This window comes from Cygnus atratus, chromosome 1, assembly GCF_013377495.2.
Source record: "Cygnus atratus isolate AKBS03 ecotype Queensland, Australia chromosome 1, CAtr_DNAZoo_HiC_assembly, whole genome shotgun sequence".
Classification (NCBI taxonomy): domain Eukaryota; kingdom Metazoa; phylum Chordata; class Aves; order Anseriformes; family Anatidae; genus Cygnus; species Cygnus atratus.
In genome coordinates, this window is record NC_066362.1 from 140,535,770 (window position 1) to 140,557,511 (window position 21,742).

General features: G+C 49.7%; 1 protein-coding gene across 1 annotated transcript in view; it reads right to left on the reverse strand.

Moving 5' to 3' along the window:
* LONRF2 (LON peptidase N-terminal domain and ring finger 2) overlaps positions 1-20,409 on the reverse strand; it is a 34,518-nt gene extending 14,109 nt beyond the window's left edge. The window contains exons 1-4 of the mRNA XM_035558010.2: positions 19,554-20,409; positions 4,874-4,992; positions 1,313-1,435; positions 402-563 (exon numbers count right to left, since the gene is read on the reverse strand). Coding sequence (XP_035413903.2) covers positions 402-563; positions 1,313-1,435; positions 4,874-4,992; positions 19,554-20,337 — 1,188 coding nt within the window. The 5' untranslated portion in view covers positions 20,338-20,409. The remainder of the gene's footprint in view (positions 1-401; positions 564-1,312; positions 1,436-4,873; positions 4,993-19,553) is intronic.
* Positions 20,410-21,742: the final 1,333 nt, after the last annotated feature.

Consider the following 21,742-nt stretch of genomic DNA (forward strand, 5'->3'; position numbering starts at 1 on the left):
AAGAGATTAATGTCACTATACTGAGCTTAGAAAGGGACAAAGGTCTGTATCAAACAAGGCCACTCTCAAGTTGCATTAAATGAGGACACTTCTCTATGGTTCCCATCTCTACAAACTGCGTTCCTATCATATTAAAATCCTAAGTGCATGAAGGACGTAGAGGGAGAAAAAATAGAATTGATTTTCACAGGAAGGCATCACATTATTTTCTGAAGGAAGTGTTGCATTCTCTTATTTTTCTGAGGAACTATGTCCCAACAAGAGGTACAACAGTAGCCAAAGAGAACAGGCTTACCATGAAATAAGTGCCTACACGAGTGCCAACAACGACAACGTCACACAGACCAGACAGGTCCTTATGTTACTTTTGGTATTTATAGGTTGAATACTTTTTACTTTACCTTTGAGGACCCAGCAATAGAGCTATCTTCAGCAGCTGACTGTGTGTTTATGCTATTCAAAAATGCAGGTTTCAATCTCGTATGGGATGTTCGACTAGAGAAAGGTGCTGTTAGACTATCATGCACATTTTCAAAGGCTGGGAAAAACATCTCACACATTATCTAGTCAATTAGAGAGAAGAAGAGAAGAACAATAAAAATAATTAATTTCTGTTGTGCAAAAACAGATAAACATGCTCTGGAGCTCCCCAATGTCAAGAGGCTTGTAACAAGTGGGAGATCCTGCATTCCCTGATGGCCACAGGAAACTCGTGCGTCAGTCCCCACCACAACCATAGACGTACTCCAAGGTCCTCTTCTCCCCAGGAACTCCGTGTCCACCTCCCTCCCTGAAGGTCTCTGCTCCCCATGAGCAACCAGGGTGGCAGCCTGTTGTGCCCTGCCCTGCTGCTGACGCTATGTAGAGCCCGGTCCCCCTCTCACTAGTCCCCACCAACCACCTTGCTGAATCCCCATTTCTTTTTTTTGAAAAAGCTGCCTGTATGAACTGTAACAGAGAATCTGACTAGGGTCAATTAGCAGTGTCCCCTTTAGAGGGGGTTATATGAACTCCTACAGGCACCATAAATATTTTATTTTTTTTTTCCACCAGGACAGGAGCTGCCCTTTTCAACCCCCTGCCATTTCCCACATGAAGAGGTTTTCCGATGGGCGCTAAAATTAGGAGCTTTGAGCCTACAAAATCCAGGTGTGCTCAAATCCTGCTGACATACTGCAAGCATCATCTATAAGGAAGAGTGGCCCAACCTACAGATTTGCAACAGAATCCACAAATACACCATCCTTGTGATGCAGGCACCTCCACAGCGCAGTGTGATAGCCAAGAAGCAGCCAGTAAGCACATTTGATACCTTTTGGGCTTCTTTCTTCATTGAGCTCCATTCAGGATTTAAGGCAACGCAATAGAGAAATTCCTTCAGTGCTTCCTCAGTCCTTTCCAATCCAGAAAGAGCTTTTGCTTTCACATAATGACCCTGTTCACACAAAGAAAACATACAAATCCAGAGATCATTTCCAAGGTGGCAGCAAGACACCAACACACAAACTTGGCCATTCACTCCATTCTGACGGTGAAGAACAAGATGCTATTTTGATACCAATCTCTTCAATCTGTGTGACTGAAGGAAAGCCATTCTCTTGTGCTGAACGACGTGTCACCAGGAACCCACTGCTGCGTCACCCCCAGGCAAAGACACCACTCCTTTCCTCAGCAGAGGACCTGATGCAGTTTGAGGAGCCGTGTCTGTCTCCCCAGGGACTGAGACTAGTACATATCCTACAGGGCTCCCAAACCGTGGAGAAGGGTTTCCACACACCAGGGCACTCCGAACAGTAATGAAGCTACATGAGAAAAGCAGTGGCATGGTGCAGGCTTGGCAATGGCACTGGACAGAGCAAAACAATTTCAGGTGTAGGACACCCACTTCTTGCTGGGTGTCTTGCCAGGGGAAAAAGAATTGTTCTGTTTTATTTGGGTGGAAAACACCAAAATATTATGAATTTTGGGCAATTTGCCAGCACTTAACCTGAAACCTTTTAGTCCGTCCTACCTGTTCAAGCCGTAGAGTGACACACTTGTGGCCAAGAGGTATGATAGTCAGCCTGGGGACAAGTCCTACTTTGCTTGTTACTGGCGAGAGAGCAATGCCTCACTTCTGAATTTCCCTCTCGATATCAATTTGCAGTTCAAATCTGACTTATGGAAATTATTTCCTTAAAGACAGAGAGAAACTAAACGTGTATGTAAACATTTGTCTCTTGCTTCCTAGACAGAAGCATGTTCAGCAAACTCCAGTCCACCTCTGATTTACACAATTATCTTTAGGCTGGTGTATCTCTTGGACTGGTCAGATAAGCAGATGTATTTTTCTGTTTTTCACACTAACGCCAAAAGATCTGGTATCACATAATCTTCCCCAGCAGATACACTTCCCTCACCCTTTCAGTACAGCCCTTCAAGCTGAGACCCCTTACAGTCTTTACCCTTCCAGTGCCAGCAAGATAAGAACGAAGCTTGTAGTAAAAGAAAGTAGCAGGCACTCTGTAGGACAGGCTAATTACCATACGTCATTTGGTGAACTGAACAAGCAGTCTCAGTATGCAGCAACCTCTCCAGACGAGGACTGAGTTTCCCAAAACACAGTAAAGCAGCAGCCTATTTATTCCAGCAACCAGAAAGCACATTTCCCAATAGGAGGCTAGGTCAAAGGAGCACTTGGAGCCTGACCTGATTCCCAAGAAATGCCCTTTGGCTTCTGGAGACTGGGATACAGTCAGCATGCTGGAGGCATGATCTGCAGATCTGCATTTTTTTCTGAACATGGTAAGAGAGGTACTGCAGAGGCCTGACCCCAATCTTTTTATTTTGAGACTTGCACAGCCTCTGTAAGACCTTTCTAAGGAGCTCCTAACAATCCCAACAGTGCAGACAAGTTTACTCAACTGCCCTGGAGAGGCTACAAGGCTGTTTGGTGTCTTCCTTTGGAGCTGCAAGAACAATTTCCTTGTCCATGCTGCAAAGTGAGGGCTAATCTGGGCTGTCTGTGGAAGAAATATCTCAAGATCCAACACCTGAAATTACACTGAGGAACAACAGACCTCTGCACTTACGAGACTACCACTGCCACCTTTCCTCTCCTATTTTCACATTGTCACAGGAAGCACCAGATTTGTAGGGTAAGATCTTGCCACGACCTCAAGCTGCCTCAGGAAGGGCATCTGTTTCTATCTCCCACTTGCAAAGCACAACTGGAAACTTCTCCCTCAGAGAGTCCAAGGACGTGGCTTTCACAGCAACTGAAAAGAAACTAACTGGTCTATTGCTCTACTTACTACAATGGACCCAAGAGCTTCAGGAACTCAGTGAGCCATTAAATTTGAGTTAGCAATAAGCCAAAAGGTTCTGGTGGTGAATGCTCACCTCCCAGGAGCTGCTCTCAGAATGGTTTTTGTTTTATTGTGAATTTTTATTTATTTATTTTTGCTACAAACACATTTGAGCTAATTTCTGCTGCTGGATGGATGAAAAGTCACAGGCTACAAAACAAAGCAGAATTCCTTGAGAATGTTAATTCTCAATCACCAAAGCTTCTGTAGAAACTCTGACACATGCATACGCAGGCAAAATGTATCTGTGATACTGCTGGTATGCCATGATGACAAGTTTCATTTTTGATTAGCATTCTTCAGAGATGCGATTAATGAAATCTTTATCCGCCTACGACTGACACACATCAAATTTCCATGGATTCAAGGCAAACAGACAAGACTCCTCAAGAAAACATTTGAATGTGCTTAATTCATCCGTCTCCCTCTGCACAGAAACTCAATCAGCACTGCCCGAGATGGGATTCCTGACTTGACAACAAGTGATCCGAGACAGAATGTCAAATTTTAAAGAGCAAAATTGGAGGTGGGGGGAAGATTATGATCTGCCTTCAAATAGAAAATGTTTTAACGGGTGACAAAACAGATATCCTTGGAAGACAAGTATCTAATTTGTCAGAAGCTAGATGCTTCATATAGCACCTCTCAGCTCACCCCATATCCCATACAGCTTGCACAGAGCTAGCTGCAGCCCCTCTGCTGAGGCTGGCCGCCAAGAGGTTCATGCAATACCTTCTCAGTCTTTCTAAGGCCAAGGAGAAACCAAGGCCCACCTCGAATCCTCCCCCAACTCCCCATGCCACACTCCCTCCAAGCCCAGGGGCTTTACCTGGTCAAACCTCTGCTGCAGTTCTGTTAGCAATGGGTGAGGGACTGGAGATGTAAGCCTAGGTGGGGCGAGCTGTTGGACACCCAGCCTACCCTCAGGCGACAGGCGGTAACTGCAGGCACCACATGCCTCTCCATTCCTCCCGTAACACCGCTTCTGACACTTGCTTCATGCTGTCTGCAACCAGCGCTCCTTGTCGCACCTCATTCAGTATGAAAAAAACCTCCCACCCTACTAAGGTTCACTATGACATGAAGGTAGGAATCAGATGTATGAATGCTTAGTCCTGAAGGAAAAAAAGACAAGGAATTCCTGAAATAGGGTCTGGGATACTCCTCAGAAAAACGCGGTGGCCAGGAGGTTTGCAAAGCCCAGGGCACGCCATCCTGAAGGGAACAGGGATCCCCTGCCACTGGTGACTTGTGAACCTGATTCTGCTGCCAAGCCACAGCACAAGCTCGAACAGATCAATGAGCACCAGTACAGACAAATTCATGTCACTGGCTGCCTATCACAGAAACCCCACGCTAAGGGCCTTCCACAGACTTGTCCTGTGAAGGACTTGGCTTTCAGTACATTTCCAGCCCTGACAACGCCACAATGCTCCTCCAGCAGTGACCTCACCGGTGCCATCCCCACCACAAAGAGAAGCCCTGAGAACAAGCATCTTGTTCTTTGCAGCATGCAAGCGCCGTACCGCAGGCCAGTGGGGCTTGTTTCGGCAGAGGACGTCCGCGTCATGGAGAGCTTGCTGGTAGTTTTTCATTGACGTACAGAGTTCTGCTCGCTGTGCTATCAGTGAACACTTGCAAGGAGCTGCAAGACAAAAAAAAAGGTTACAAGAAGGTTAAAAGGAGTGCTAGCATGTGTTAAATGCAGTAACCTAATAAGCACAACCACGCAATGATTTATACTCCCCTGTAATGAATGGAAAAAAGGTAATTCCTTCTTTCCTTCCTAAAATATATTCCTCTCAGCTTGGAGCAACCTCTGCATTTTATCTAGCAGGACAGATTTCATATTCACATATAGGATGTCACCTGCTCTTTCCCTCACCTTGCTTACATGACATTTAAGCAAGGGGAAAAAAAAAAGTTATCAAGTTTTTCTCCCTCCAGTGTGGTTTTGGTTGAAAGCAAAAAACTATGTGCAGAAATCACTGAGGCAGAACTTTATCTACAACACATCCCAGAAGCCATTCATTAAAAAAAATGAATGCAGTCGACAAATTTCATATGCTTGCCACCAGTTCACCTTGCCATCCTTACAGCAGGCAAACCTCTCGGTGATCAGACATTCATGAACTGTTTTCAGCTTGCATGGATTAGAAACGTCTCAAGTCCTTTCCTATGATCCCTATAACACATTTTAAGATGGAAATCTAGTTCCAGCATAAAGTTTCAGAGAAGCACAGAGAAACTGAGGCTGATCCACATTCAGCTTGTCCACCAGCCCTCCCCTCCAGCACATTAACCTCCTTCCTGCCCCCAATTTAGCGACACGCAAACATGCAGACAGCGTGCTCTGCTCGCTCATCAAGGTTGTCAATAGGGTATTAAACCACATCAGCCCCCTTACCATCGCCTCACATTGTCCACGTGAAGCTTGGGCACACACACAAGTGAGTACAGACATACGATAAGCATGTAACTGGTACTAGTGCCACTGCTCACGGGGTTTAAGCACCTGTCCAGAAGGGTTAGCTCACCACCACCCTGCCATCCCCTCCCTTCCCTGGAGCTCACGCGAGTGCTCGTGCAGCAAACCAGGTCCGCGTGGTTGCACAGTGAACCAGACCAAGGAATCAATTGACTGAAAGCTAATGCAATGAAAACAAATAAATAAAAAGGTTTAAGAGGATCAGTTTCCCCTCAACTGGTTCACTGTGCAGCCACACAAATGTGAGCGCCAGGACAGGGGATGAGAAAGAAAGAAAGAAGCAGCAAGGACTGCTGCCTTTTCTGGCTGTCGCAGGGAGCGATGCCAGATTTGCTAATTGCAGGATGACAGACCAGGGCTGATGCTGCCCCACAGACAGCGAAGGCTGCAGACTACACCTAGAACAGCTCTGTAAAAGCTAGTTCACATTGTGGTTTGTCAGCTGTTGGCTTTTTTTCTTTTAATATTACACATGCAGACTGCTGCAGCAGTCCACGCTTCTAGAGGATAATTCTGAAGACGACTGCAAATTGAATTAAATTGCAAACAATTAGCCTAATACCTTCAGAAGCCAACTCTTTGCTTTCTGCCGCTCCATAGATGCTCAAATACACGATTATCCAATTTAGTTATCATTTAATAGTCTGTGTCTTCTGATTGTATTAAATCCAGATGCATACTCTGCCTGTATTTCCATCACTGTATCTGCTGCGTGGTATTTGTGCAAAGTGCACTGGCGGGGGCAGATGGTAAAGCTCCATCAGTTAGCGCTGGGTGGGGTATTTTTTGGCACCACAGAGGGAAAGGAAGCATTGCAAGATTATTGGGCAGGCAAACTAGTTTCCTGCTTCTGTTCACTACTGCAGTGCTGACATTTCAGCCATGCTGACATTTCCTCATGTTTTTCAGTGGACAATTCAGAGCATTTCATACATTCGGCAGACTCGGAAAACAGCTTCATCAGTTCTTCCGTGGGATCTTGTCTCAATTGCAAAAGTTTGTGTTTTAAACAAAAAAGCCACTGCAGAGCACAAGGGTGTCGCAAAAGCTGCAAGTCTTGCTAAAGCAAAGTTCACAGGCTCCCACAACGTGAAGGGAAAATACCAAGCCACCAAAAAAAACTAAGCCAGACCAGAAAAAGCTACACGTACCAGGGCTCGTTCCTGCACTGAAGAAGTCTCCATCAGAAAGCATAAGGTGTGGCCCACTTTAATGAATAACTGGCCAGGAATGTTTAGTTAGCTGAGCAAGAGAGAAAGGGAACGGGGGGAACAAGTTTCCAGCTTTGCTCAAGGAACAGTATTTATGAGAATATAGCATAACAGGTTTTCTAGAGGGAGGTTAGGCAGCCAGACAAGACTCAGTAGCTGGAGCCCTGCCCAGCCTCCTTCATTCAAGTTCACCCCATTCGGAGGCGAGGCGGCGAAGCCTGTGGGCACGTCCCATCACCGGCACAGGGCTAAGGGCCAGCCTGCAGACAGCTGGCACCTGGCAAGGTCTGGGAGGTCTTCTAGCACCCATCCACTGGAGCAAGCAGGGCTGGTGGCAGGGCTGCGCCGCACGGACAGTCTGCGAACCACAAGCTAACAGCTACCAGAACCACATTAGGTGATAAAAGGCACTGTGGGCCAGGAAAACTCAAACAAAGCAAACACCACCAAAAATCAAAACAAAACAACGCTGGGCTATGTGATTTCCCAAGGTCAGATGGATTGAGGCATCCTATTCTCAATCAGCATACCCAGCACCAAGAAGAGCTGTCCCAGCTGGCTGATAGTCAGAGGAGATAGACTGAGAAGGCTTGAGGACATGCAGAGTTTATGAATGCTGCTAGATGTTAGTATAGTACAAAAAGCATCAAGTTCATTTAAAACAAAGCCACAAAAATCACACAATAACCAGTGGTTTGCTTTAAGATAAGGTACCCGTTCTTTCTCACAGAGGTTAAGGAATATTAAGGAATAAAAGATTTCTCCTATGAAATGACTTCGTATCTCAGGCCGAATTAAAACAGCGAAGCGCAGAAACTGTTACTGTTTCCACAATACCATCAGATGGCATTTCCTGAATCACAGTCTTCTGGGAGCCTGCAGCTGCACAGCAAAATTTATGTTCTTGTCAGCATCGTGTATCCACCGCTGAGGCTCCCAGGATCTGTGGCTCCAGGCAGCCAGGACACAGAGTCTTCCTAGGAGCCACAGGTCCTGGGAACCTTCTCAAGTGGCATCCTCCTTCCCAGCCTTTATCCTACAGCATGAGATGATGCCTGAGCATCACCCAGCACTGAGGGGCTCAGTGGCTCTGCGCATCCTGGACCCTCTTTGGGACAGCCAAATATCACCAGTACAGAGCGTGCTTGCCAGCTTGCTCAAACAGACACAATAGCCAGCTCAGATTTTCCAAAAATGTTAGCTTTCTACCCCTCTTTGTGAATTCAACATCAGCTCTGCTCACACCACCTTTGCACTCATTTGCAGATGTTCGCTAGATTGCGCTTCTACTTACACAGCAGCTAAGACCCAAAATTACTTTTCCAGATATGCTCACGCCTTCATGTTTTAAAAATACTACACTGGTTGAGTTCAGGAGTCTGGCAGAGAAGAACATCACTCCCCAAAACCTCCTTGTGCTAAAAAGAAAGCGAGAGCAATTAGAGAGTTCTCCAAATAGGACGTGGATGATAAGAGTTTTTCTGCAATAAACTACTCCTGAGATTTCTTCTTCATTTCACGAATGGAGCACAGAAAAAAATAGTTGAAAGTTGCTAGAACTCCCTAATCCTTCTTATCTGACATTTCTTCCTAGAAGAGCGTTTTATTCAAATCTATTTCAGTCCTAAGCATATTTCCTAAATAAATGAGCATAACCAAAAAAGTGTCTTTACAAAAACCCCTGAGTTTCGCTAGCAAGAGTCAACCTGTACAGGACTCTAGGGGAAAAGCTTCCCCCCATTTTACCGTAACTCCAACCACTGGAGAGAGGAAGAAATTTGCCTTGCTCTCATTTTATGCATTCAGTTCTGAACAATTTGGTAGCGAAAGTTTTTTCATAAGCTTTAAAAATAATACGGAACATCTATTTTCATTTCAACTACAAATTAGTAGTATATATTAATTAACTGAGTAGCAATCTAGTTTATCTCCTCCAGACTTCGTGCAAGCATGAGTCTGCTCAAAAAAAAACAGAACAGCATGTGGGGGTGTGTTGTCTGGTTGGGGAACAAAGGCAGGAGCACACTTGATGAGATAATTAACAGAAGCAGCAAAGACACTTGGGGCATTCAAATAAAACTTCAGTCTACAACAAAGATGAAAAACAAGTTCAGCTCCCCAGAACTGAAGAGGGATGACAAGCATGATGTATGCTTGCAATCAGCAAACCCACGGTTTCTCACTTAGCAGCCCACATTAAATAGATTACATAAAAAAAAGAGGGCTTTCTGAACCTCATGGCTTTTCCTCCTTGCATTTGTATCACTGTCAGTCTTTTAGCACGTGAAAGCAAACTAAGACCCCAGAGGAAGCACGCAAGAAGTTCTAACATAGCAAGAATCCAGACGTGGGAGCTCCCTTATCCACCAGCCCGCCAGCCAGGCACACTTCAGCTGATTTGGAAGTGGGCACTTGCAAACAGCGCTGTGCAGGCAAACACAGCTGATGGCCTGGACAGGCGCGGGGGCTTCAGCAATGTCCTTTTATAAAGGGCACACGTTACCGTGTGCAGTTTTGTATGCCATGATACAAGACAGACATAAAACTACTAGAGAGTGTCCAAAGGAGGGCTATGAAGATGTGAAGGGTCTGGAGGGGAAGACATATGAGGAGCAGCTGAGGCCCCTTGGTTTGTCCAGCCCAGAGCAGAGCAGGCAGAGGGGAGGCCTCATGGCGGCCTGCAGCTCCCTCACGAGGGGAGCGGAGGGGCAGGCGCTGAGCTCTGCTCTCTGGGGACAGCGACAGGACCCGAGGGAACGGCATGGAGCTGGGACAGGGGAGGGTCAGGCTGGGGGTTAGGGAAAGGTTCTGCACGCAGAGTGTGGTTGGGTACTGGGACAGGCTCCCCAGGGCAGTGGTCATGGCACCAAGCTGCTGGAGTTCAAGGAGTATTTGGACAACACTCTCAGACACATGGTCTGGTTTTTGGGTGGTCCTGTGTAGAGCCAGGAGTTGGGCTCAGTGACCCTTGTGGGCCCCTTCCAACTTGGGATATCTTATAATTAAAGAAAAAGGTAAGTCCAAATATGACAGCTATCAGTCGTTCCTATGCAGACAGAATATGACCCTGTATAGAATCGGATGAAGCAACCCCAGGACCTTCCCAGCCCTGAACAGATCTATCTCCAAGATTACACAACTTGGCAGACTACGACCAGTCCCTTCCATAAACTTTCTCTCGTGAAGAAGCAGCACGCTGCTTCACAGCACAGTGGTGCCTCAAACACCTATTCCCACCACACAAGCAATGCTGCCAGACGGTCAGCAAATGAGTTTACAAGCTGCAAGACTGCCCCGAGAAGCAGCGGCATGGGGCATCACGCTCCTCCACTCATAGCGGGTGCCACACAGCTGCTGTAGCGCTGGGTTTACCTGTCCCAAGCCGCCTCCTTCCACATTCACAATGCCTTGAGTTGTCATAATAAAAATACATAACCTCTTCCTTCAGGTTCTGTCTGCCATACAGCTCTATTTTTTGATCTCCATACAGATATCAAGTTATTTGCCTTCATAGCTGTAAGGCAAATGACTTGACACTATTTGAGAAGGTAACTACATGCAGTGAATGGAGGTGTGCATTACACATTTCAAAATGCCACCCCACACCAAAATCTTCCCTCTTCACCTACACAAGGGACTAGAAAACATGACATATGAGGAGGGGCTGAGAGAACTGAGGCTGTTTAGTCTGGAGAAAAGGTCGAATGGAGACCTCAGCGCTCTCTACAGCTACCTGAAAGGAGGTTGCAGTGAAGACAGTGTCATCTTCTCAAGGGACAAGTGACAGAACGCAAGGAAATGGTCTCAAGTTGCACCAGGGGAGGTTTAGATTGGGTATCAGGAAGAATTTCTTCACAGAGAGGGTGGTCAGGCATTGGAGCAGGCTGTCCAGGGAGGTGGTGGAGTCACCATCCCTGGAGGCGTTAGAGAGGTACATGGCACTAAGGGACATGGTCTGGTGATTGGACTCAGGAGGTCAGGCTGATGGTTGGACTTGGTGATCTTGGAGGTCTTTTCCAACCTGGATGATTTTATGATTCTGTTGTACACTTGGAGTGCCTGAATTACAGCCACTACTTCACCAGCAGCATTGAAGCTACAACCCTTTGCCTTTCCTCACAGAAATAAAAGAATATCCACACACTTGCTTCCTTGCCCTGGAGCATGCTTGCATAGATAGCTTCTGGTCTGGGGGAAATGAAGACATCAAGACACTCCCTTGTATTATCACTTTGAATGAAGAGCATGGGTGACAGATCAGCTAGGCTATTCTTAAGAACATAAAATTTCTAGACTGAGTTAACTTTTCTCTGGGCCTCGGTTCTTTGTCTTCTGCTGTTGAGAACACCCTCCAGAAAAAGAAGAGCCCAGACATAAGAACAGATTTTTTTTTTTATATGCTTGACAAAATGCTTTGGATTCCCAGTGGTTTTATTTCGGGCTCAGTGAGTAAGTTCTCAACAAGGAAGCTCTGTATATTATTTAAAGCTGGACTGTCATCACCACTCAGCACAGCTAATCACTCCTCCCCTCATTACTCAAGAGGAACACTGTAAGAGAAGCTGTATGCTGCCTGGAAGAAGTGCTGCCATAAAGAAGGTACAGCTAACTTCATGCCCAGACTTTCAGATTGTCCCTCCGGCTTAATGAGGCAGAAGCATGTCAAACCAATTACATTAACCTACGGCTTCGTTTGCATTCCCACGAGCGTAAAGCCAATGAGAACCTTGCATACAAACCAACTACAGTGGCGAATTTCATGGTACAGCACAAGCCCTCAATTCAAGAACGTCCCAGCATACAGCTGAATGTAACAAATTACATTATCCACGCCTCCTATCAAAATCCTAATCCTTCCATGTTTTCGCTAGATGCACGCTACTCCTTCCCACTTTTAATTGCTTGAATCAACACCTTCTCGCCACATTTTTGGTTTCCACTCTACCTTTTGGACATTTGAGCACTGCCTCAGGTGACGTACCCCAACTCCATCTGTGGCTGCTTGGCGCTAGTATAATAAAACTATTGAGCACACAAATGTGACTCACTTTCAATGTTTACTAGCTCTCACAGCATTTAGTTTGGGGTTCAGGTAAGGTTTCCTAACAAAGCCCTTTCTTAGAGAGGATAGCAGCCTCAGAACTGAAGTATCCTCTCAAACAGCAGGTACAAAACAAGATAACAGATTAAAGTAGAAATACAACACGCAAACCTAACACAAACCAAACCCAAGCGGTCAAACCCTTAACCGATCTTCAAAACACTCAAGTGAACGGCCGAACGCCCCATACAAATGGGCAGCTGCGCAAGGTGCACATGAGCCCATGATTGCAGAGACTCCAGAGACTTCTTGTGTCTCACTGCCAAGCGAAACCAGACAATTAGGTCTGCCATGATCACAAAGAACAAGATCGATTTACAGCGAGATATGCTATCATAACACGACCTTACAGGTGATCACCTAGTTGCCCTTTTAGCCATCACCAGTATAAAAACTGCATTTGTACCAGTTGCTCTTCAAGTCTCTGTAACCTTCTCTTTTTCCAGTTAAAGCTTATTTCAGCCTAGAATTTCTGATTCTCTGCAAGTTGCAAGAAGGACCTTCTTGTTTCCCAATTACTAACCCCACTGCTTTTGTCCTCAGAGCAGATCATGTAACACATCTGTATAAGAGAAGAAGAGTGGTGAAGTATCCTACTCATTTTCAGATCAGGAAGCCCAAGTCACTTCCATACACGTCTTCTTCCAAAAGCAAAAGACACCTTTATTTTAAACAATAAAAGGAAAAGAGAATATGCTGAGGAGACTTGAGCAATCCTAGAGAGTGAACTATGTTTACATGTGAGAAAGTTTCAAGAATTTTGGAAGCAGCCCAATTATTTATAAGAAATTACATCTAGATAACATACACAGAGGGCAGGAGGGGAGAAGCTATCCTAAGTAGTACAGTAAGTTACACGAGCAACATTACTTAAAAAAAAAAAAAAACAAACACTCAAAGACTGCCTAGGGTACCGCACCATGCCTCCTTCCCTTGGTGGCCACCGTGGACATGCTCCCGTTCACCATGCCCAGGTCTCACGTGGCCCCTGGTCCTGCAACCCTGCAAAGCCCCTGCCTTCTGCAGGCCCTCTGCAAGCAGACAGCGCTGTCAGAGATCCAACAACGGGATCTAAGCTTTAAGCTGTGAGCTCTTTGCAAATCAAGAGTAATACGAGCTCCTGCTCCCAAACACTTCACACGTTTCCAGCAGTGTCATACGTGAAGCATTCACTACTTCAAGCACTACCTCAGTTTAAAAAAAAAAAAGGGGGGGGGGGGAGCCTGCAAAATATTTTAAGCTTCAAAATAACATTCACCCTATTCAACAATTTCCAGGTAATCTCAATGCCTACTTTTACACATTTTTGTGCCCATGTAAGACAGAAAAAACAGGTTTTGGGGACATGCTTAATTTGGGTAGATTCCAAGAGATGCTTTTACAAAAGGATGGTAGAGTTTCTTTTTTTAGCGCAGATCCTCCAAGAAGAAAGCACCTACTGTCTTTTGCAGCATGTAATTTCAGAAAGACTACCTCTCATTCTTCATTTAGAAGTCATACTTTCCTTCAGTAGCTATAAAATTAGATATTCTTTTGATAAATTATTAAAACGACTGAACTGTTTGCCATTCTGAGAGTCATGACAGTCATCTACCAGCTCCCCCACTTTGTGTTTGTTTCTTTTATATAATGGCTGGTACAAAGTCAAGAGGCTTATTTCTTTACCACTGGAAATCAGCAGTGTTCTCAAGACACTGAAGAAAGAAGATTTGGTCAATCTATTTTTTTTTATCTACATCTGAGAGACAGCTGACCTTATCTTTGATAGCAGCCCTCTAGAAATAGTGCACCGACAAGAAAAGACTATTAAAGCGTACTAACACACAATTCAAATATGTGGTCTGCAAATGATCTCTAGCTGTTTTCTTTGAACGATGCTTCTTCAGTGCAAGTACATCACTAAGGAGCACAAGTCCTAAGAAAACAGTGACAGAGTTAATAGAACGTGTCCTGTGGCATCAGTCATCTTTATAAAATATTTTTAGTGTGGCGTTCTACAAACACTTCAGCAGCTTCCCCTGGCAGAGAGGGGACTCTGCAGTTTCTTTGCTTCTTCTGACCTTCGCTCACAACCAAGACATCAAATCCTTCACCCACCACTCCTGCAACGTGGCAGCGCCAGGAAGCTGCCCCGGCCCACGAAAAGGAGGCTGCGCCATCTTTTTTCCGCCCTTATCTGAAAAAACTCAGAAGCAGGCTTAGAAGGCAAACACCCCAGCAAATCACTTTTGAAACACGACAGAACACTTGCCCAAAGCCTTCTTACTCATCACTGTAATCACTCAGCCCAGCTCCAGGAATGCTCTGCTCTCGGTTCACCCACGCCGTGCTCCCCGTGAATCAGTATTCCCCCACAACTCTGCTTTTATCTAGCAGGAAAACCCAAGGCAGCTGTTCTTGAATCAGCCTGCACCGAAGCGTTGCTTAAAATAAGAAAGCCTGTAGCTGTTAACAGGTTGAGAGCCAGTATAGGAGGTCAAAAGGCGCAGCAAGACACACTTATTTTTCAATTTACAGCACAAATCTTTTTACCTCTCCCCTCTCATTTAACAGTTACTGATGTAAAACCATACCCAGCCTACTAAATCAGACCCAACCGGGGGCACAGACATGAGCTCTGTTAACAGACCCTGCCCCTGGCTTTCAAAGGGGTAACCTCACATTGGCCCAGCACACTGGAACAGACACACTCTTCTATAGCGAGGAAAGTTTGGGCTACAAAATCTGCACTTTGTTAACATATTTTAAGTCTCAAAGCCGATGATAGTGAAAATGCATCCTCTGTACTGATGTGGAACTATAGGGAGGAGGAATGGAAAGCCAAAAACACCTATGACTTGCCTGTGTACCTACTCCAGCAGCGTAGCACAACTGATCTTGTATGCAAAGACATCGTCGGGAACAACTGCACGTACAGACCAGAGGAGATGTGAAGGTCAAGAAGACCAGGTTGCTTTGCAGGTGCTCTACCCCAACATCCCCATGGAGGTGAAGCACAGCACGCTAGGGTTGGGGAGTGGGAACTGGCGCTGAGCAGCTGTCCGAAAAGGCTGCATCTGCTGGAGAGCAGGCACGGTTTGGCTCGGGACGTCATCCTCACATGCCTGGTTCTCCCTTTATGGCTCTTTTCTGCTGCCTCCCAGCCTGCCATTCCCCCCCCCGCCCCGTAATTGAATTCTTACCAAGGGAGAATTCAGCAGGCGCTAGATAAATTTCCATGAATGGCTTTACCACAAAACAAATTAGTGCTGAGTGGCCACATCAAGTTTCCTTTTGGATCGGGCCAATTTCTGGTGAACCTCCACTGGTATGAGGAGAAGGGAGAAACGTCTCTCCGCTGAGGCTCACCCAAGAGAGGCAGAGTCTCCTCCTCCCACCGAAGCCCAGGAAAGTGCCCACATTTTGTTTCTCACCATGTCCCACACCTCAGGGCCAGCACACTGCTCTCCACCCCTGAAGATACTAAGGTGGACTGCATATGAACTCGTCTCCTCAGCCCTTCATCCACGGGAAACGGGGACGTGCAGGCAACGGGACCCTCTCTGTGGGCTTGGGAAGAAAAAGCCCCCTTGCACCTGTACCATCCATCCTTGGCCAAGGTTGAAAAGCATAGTGGAGTTATCTCCTACAGCCTTACTCCGAACCCCTGGGTGGATTGAAAACAAAGGTGCTGGGCAATCTGAGTGGTTGTGTGCATCGGCAATCCCCCCCAGGAGAATCTTAGCTCTGCTGAAGCTGGTGCAGGAGGCTGGCGCCGCCGCAGCCACGCGCTCCGAGCAGGCGTTTTCAGGCTTATTTACAGGAAAGGCATGGGATGCTACTAGGCTGCCTCAGTAGGAAGAAAGGCACAGAGGATCGGCAGCTGAAGGAATGAGTCACCGCTACCCAAATCCCCTTACGGTCTCTATGTTTGTTTGCTTACTAGCATGCTCTCACCCTGAGAAGAACGCGGTCTCCTTCAGATCTGTGCTGAGTCTAATTTTAAAGCCAGCAGACTAGCACAAAATGTGCAACGAGCTCCCGCCTGGCCTGCACGAGACAGCCTATTTCTTGATAAATACTGCTCCCTGAGAATGAACCGCCTTGCCGCGTCCCTCCCCCGCCGTGATGCAGTCTCCAGCCCTATAAAGTTACACACGTTACTTGGGAAAAGCCCTGTTCCTTATCTCCCCATTAAGCGACAGCCACCCGCTACCTCTGAAACCGGGATTCGCTTCCTACAAGGACAAAAACCACGCGCTCAAAAGCGCATCCTCAAAACCCCTGTTCATTTGCCATCGAGATCTAGCTTCCCTCCACTTGAAGGGTCTGTAGGCTTGCACACACACAAAACAAATGTACTACCCCCAGACATGGTCCCTCATGAGCCCATAAGGTCAGAGAACCAGGGAGAAGAGAAGGGGTGGCAGGGAGGAAACCCACCTCTGATACCCCTGCCTCATTTGCCTGGGGAGCAGCCAGCACGCTGGGCATTGCCCAAATGGCAACGCTCGATATTGCGATGGCTGCACGGCACAAAGCTTGGCACCGGAGCGATCCAGCTGGAAACAAACGCTTCCTTTCAAGTGGCCTGACACGTGCTTGCCTTGAAGGAGTGGTAATTAGATACCTTGCAATAACCAGAGATCTATTCCAACGTCTGTGGCAGGGAAAAAGCCAGTGACTTTGTTTAAAGCGGTGGAAACAACCAAGCTGTGGGCTTCTCAAAGGAGCTCAAAGGATCAAATCCTAAAGCCAATTTTCTCAACAGCAACACCAAAAAACCCACACCCACACCTGAACCCGCAGCAGAATCCACCAGAACAAAGACAGAAGCAGTGGGGACACCAAATCTGACAGTTCAGGACAGAAGATGAACATACTTGCAGCAAAGAGTAAGCCATTTCCACTGGAGACTGACTGGTTTCACTGGGAAAAGGCGACAACTTGAAGGCTGCAGGCATCTTTTCAGACCTACGGCTAGGAGCAGATACTCCAGATGCTGCCAGAAAGAAGCGAAGACCACCCCAAGCGGCCTTTTACAGCCCAACTTGCTCACAGCAGGCTCAGGGGACCTCAAGAACTGGTGTTCAGACCAGAAGACACAAGGTCGCAACCAGAACGACAGAGCCAACTGTGAGGCGGAAAGCTCGCTTTAAGACAACAGCTGCTGTCACACCAAGGCACACACAATGGGCAGAGCAGGGAAACAGAAGTAAAATCACACCGAACCACACATCAGGAGGCCTGGAGTCCTCCTAACTTTGTACGGCAATCATACAACCCACATGGTCACGTGCCTTTCAGCTTCTGCTCCGCTTTCGGAAAAGCAACGAAGATACGCACTGCCGGGACTCCCGGCAGCAATGCCCGGAGGTGGAGAAGGCTTGAAACAGAGCCATGCTCTGACAGCAGCTTGGCCTGCGAGGAACCACAGCGGGTACATATTGGACATGAAGGAAGGTCATGGTCTGGGGGATGGAGTGGAGGCACCTGCCCTTTGACTGTGGGGACTTGGATCCGCTCCTGGGAAGTCACCTCATGGCAGCCTCCAGTCTTAGGGTTTCAAAAGCTGGCAAGATGCCCACCATCATTCTCAATTATCATTTAACAATGAAAAACTGTATGAAGCAGCTTCAGCCTCGCTTACGGAGCGAGGAGCTTCTGAACAGGCTCCTGCTGTGCCCCAAAGGCCGCGGTATCGCTGTTATCCCCGCAGCATGCAGGGCTGGGGACACGTGCTGCAGGGACAGCACACACAGGCCCCCGGCCCCACACTGCGTCCTCCCCACACGTGCCTTCCAGCTGCACCTCTCTCTCCCCGTGCCGCTAACAACTCTCCGAAATCCACATCAGCCTCTCGCTTCACCCACAAGATGCTGTTTTCCCCAGCAGCGGGGCCAGAACCCAATTATTTTTTTTATTTTTATTTTATTTATTTTTATTTTTTAAAGAGGCTGCCTTGGTGAAAACTCACTGCGTCCAACAGTGACCTACATCGAGCCTCTCCCCTCCCTCCGCTTCACCTTCCTCCCCGAGCTCTCCGTCCTGCCCTACTTTAACAGAGATTACTTCAGCTAAACCGTGTAATAGTTTTACGGAGAGCAGGCGAGGCGCGCGCGGCACTCGCCACATCTGACGGCAAAAGTGGAAAAAGCAGCACAACCACCGGCTCCTGCGGCCAGCCTCAGCTGCGGGGTGGTGGCATGCTGTGCTGCACGCAGCGCTCGCCGTTCAGGTGCCGTTCAGGCAGCCGTACCGGGGCATAACGGTGTGCTTCTCTCCACAGTGTGTTTCTCCCTGTGGTGCGTTTGTTTCTCTCCACCAGCTGAACAATGGGGAACATCTCAGTCCTTTGTCACTGGGTGACAACACCAGGAGCGAGGAAAGCAGTTTTGCTGAAAGGAGGGAAGGAGCTCTCCCACCAAGGAGAAGCACCACTGCCTTCTTGTTTCCTTTGTCTCCAGGTGACGAGATTTGCCCGTGGGTTTTGACCTCTGTTAGCACGGCAGAGCCTCACTCTCCCCCTCCTCCCCAGCTGAAGCAGACAGATGCCCACGGTGGGCAGCCTGGAGGATCCCAGGGGGTTTGCCGAGACCCTGGGGGGTTTGCCGAGATCCCTGCTCCCCCCAGCCCCGTGCCTCCTCATGCATTTTCCATGCCGCTCGCGCCGCCCCGCCGCGTTCAAGGCAAGTGAGCAGGGCGCGCGCACGCACACCAGCACTACTACCAGGCTACAACCCAGCGAGTAGGGACCCAAAACAACCTGGCTTGGGCAAACAGGGGCTGCCACACGTCTGAGCGGGCAGGAAAGCAGGATACGGCATTTTTATCTAAATCCTGACTCTCTGGAGAGCGCTCTGCATGCAGAACTACGGCATGCCCGTGTATCTGAGGAGGTTACGCTCAGAACACAGGCAGCTGGTCTCTGCGGGTCAAAGCACGGATTCTTCTTGCCACAGCATAAGACGGGAAGATTTTATTTCCGAGCCTGCACACCTATTGATGTTTTATTGCTTCCGACAGACGCTGTTTGCTGAGAACACGGCCGCGCGTGGCTGGGCGCTCACGCATCTGGTCCACCAGCCAGCTCCTTCCACGAGGTCGCGGCGGAGCCCAGCGCAGCCAGGGCCGCGTACCCTCCGCCAGAAGATGGTTTCCCCACGAACACGGAGGGAGGATTTTCTAGAAACGCTGCATAATGAGTCATCAGCTGCGGGCGGCTGAACGCGAGGCACCTTCCAGAGCGAGCACCACCACGAAAATAACAGCGGAACAAAAATAGCAGCGCCCTGACTGGGTGCTGGGGGCGGGGGGGTGGGGGGGGGACACACGACACGCTTTCATTCCCAAAACTTGGCGCCGAAACTTCTCCGCTCCCCCAGCCCTCCCCCGCTTCGCCGGGGGGACCCTCCCCGGCGGCTCACCCATCTCCAGCGCCTCGTTGTACTTCTCCAGGGCGGCCGGCAGCTCCTGGCGCTCCCGCAGCGCGTCGCCCTCGGCTCGGAGCCGCCGGGCCCGGCTCTCGGCGGCGAACCACTTCTGCAGGAGGTTGCCCAGCACCACGTTGACCCGCGGCCGGGCGGCTGGGGACGGCGGGGCGGCGGCGGAGGTGGCGGAGGAAGGCTCGGCGGGGCGTCGCGGGCGGTGGCAGCGGCCGCAGTCGCCGGGCTCGGCGCAGCGGCGGCAGTGGGTGTGCCCGCAGTGCAGGGTCACCGGCTCGCACAGCAGCCGCCGGCACAGCGGGCAGGCGAACAGCTCGGGCGGCCGGCAGCAGGCAGGGTCGCCCAGCCCCTCGCCATCACCACCTCCGCCGCCGCCGCCGCCGCCTCCCCAGGGCGGCAGGCGCAGCTCCTTGTCGCGGATGCTGAGCGCGAAGCTCTCGGCCAGCTCCCGCAGCTCGTCGGGCCGCAGCCGCGCCAGCCGCGCCGCCGCGCCGTAGGCGTCCAGCGCCTCGGCCATGCGGCCGGCCCGAGCCAGCGCGTCGGCGCGGCGGAGGCACAGGCCCCGCTCGGGCTGCGGCAGCTCGGCCAGCTCCGAGCCGTAGATCTCGGCCGCCAGCTCGAAGTTGCCGCCGCGGAAGGCCTCCTCGGCCACCTGCAGCATCTCCGAGCACGGACCCGCCGCCGCCGCCATCGCCCCGGCTGCCGAACCGGTGCCGGTCCCGGTCCCGGCCGGGGGCAGCGCGCAGGGCCCCGGGCCCAGCTCCATGCCCCCGCCGGCCCCCGGCCGCCCCTACTCCATGCCGGGCCCGCGGCGCCGCCGCCGCCGACTCCTCCGGCTCCTTCCTGGGAGGGGACGGCGACGGGAAGGGAAGGCGGGGCGGGCCGCGGCGCTGCAGCAGGGGGGGGCGAGCCCCGCTCCGCCCTCCCCGCACCGCCCCCGGCTTATGCAAGGGCCGCCCGGTTGTGTAAGGCACCCCCGGGCCTCCCCCCGGCCGCCAGGTGCCCGCCCGGCCCCTTCCTGCCCCGGCCCCGTTTCCTGGTGCTCGGCCCCGGAGGCGCCGCTCGGGCCGTTCCCCGCCGAGCCCCCTCAGCGCGGGGGGTGCCTGGGGGGATTGCTGAGGGGTGTCCCCCCCCGCCATGCTTCCCGAGAAAGCCGAGCACGTGTTCTCTTTAAAAAAAAAAAATACTAATAAAAGAATCCCCAACTCTCAGAAAAAATCCTTTTCTGTAAGCGGCAGCGCTGCCAACTCAGCTTGGGATCTGCAAGTCGTGCTGAGCGCTGGCTTGTGCATCGGCAGCAACAAGAAAGATAATGCAGCTGGAAGTTAGTTAATCAGGCGTGAGTCAGAAAGGAATCCAACTTGCTCCGCAGGAATAACAGGAGTAAAAAAAAAAGGAAAGAAAAAAAGTAGGCAACGTTTATTTTAGACACAGCTGTAAACAAAGCGTCTGGAGGAACGGGGAGGCTGTCAGCCCGGTGAGGAAGTACCGGTCTCCAGTCACTTTTGGGGTTGCAGCTGGGCAGGGGAAGTTGTGGTGGTCTTTGCCCATCTCCTGTAAGGCCCTAAGGCCACTGGTGAGGACCTGTCACCCCATCACCACACCTCACTGCAGGCGATGCCCACTGGTGGTTTTGGCCTGCCTGCAGCTCTGCTGCTTCCCCAAGTGCCCGTTCTGCACTATGAATGCTTCTGATATTGGTTCTTTGAGCAACACTCACTGGTCTGACACTTGCATCACCTCCAGGGCTCGAGGTTTCCATCCAAAGTCTGACCTCCGCATCTTGCATCCATTCATCATTCCCTATCTCGACATCTTCACTTGGAGTTATGATGGGATCAAATCCCATTGCCATTTTATCAAAGTCCGCTGGGGACATTATTCATAAAAGATGGGACAGACGTGGTGTGGTTCTGCCCCATCACGGCCACCTTGCAGAAACCTGCAAGGACGAGGAAAACATGGACTCGCCACTTGAGCCACCCACCAGTGCTGCCTCTGGTTCCTGGGACCCTGACGAGGAGCAGCAGCATTTTTGCTGATGGCTCCACCCGGCTCTTGCCGGGAGCCTCCCTGCAGCCCTCCTGCGAAAGGAGGCACCAGGCGAGCGCGTCCTGCCACGCTGCTTCTCCCCACGTGTCTTGGCACTGCTCCCTGACAGCCCTTCACCG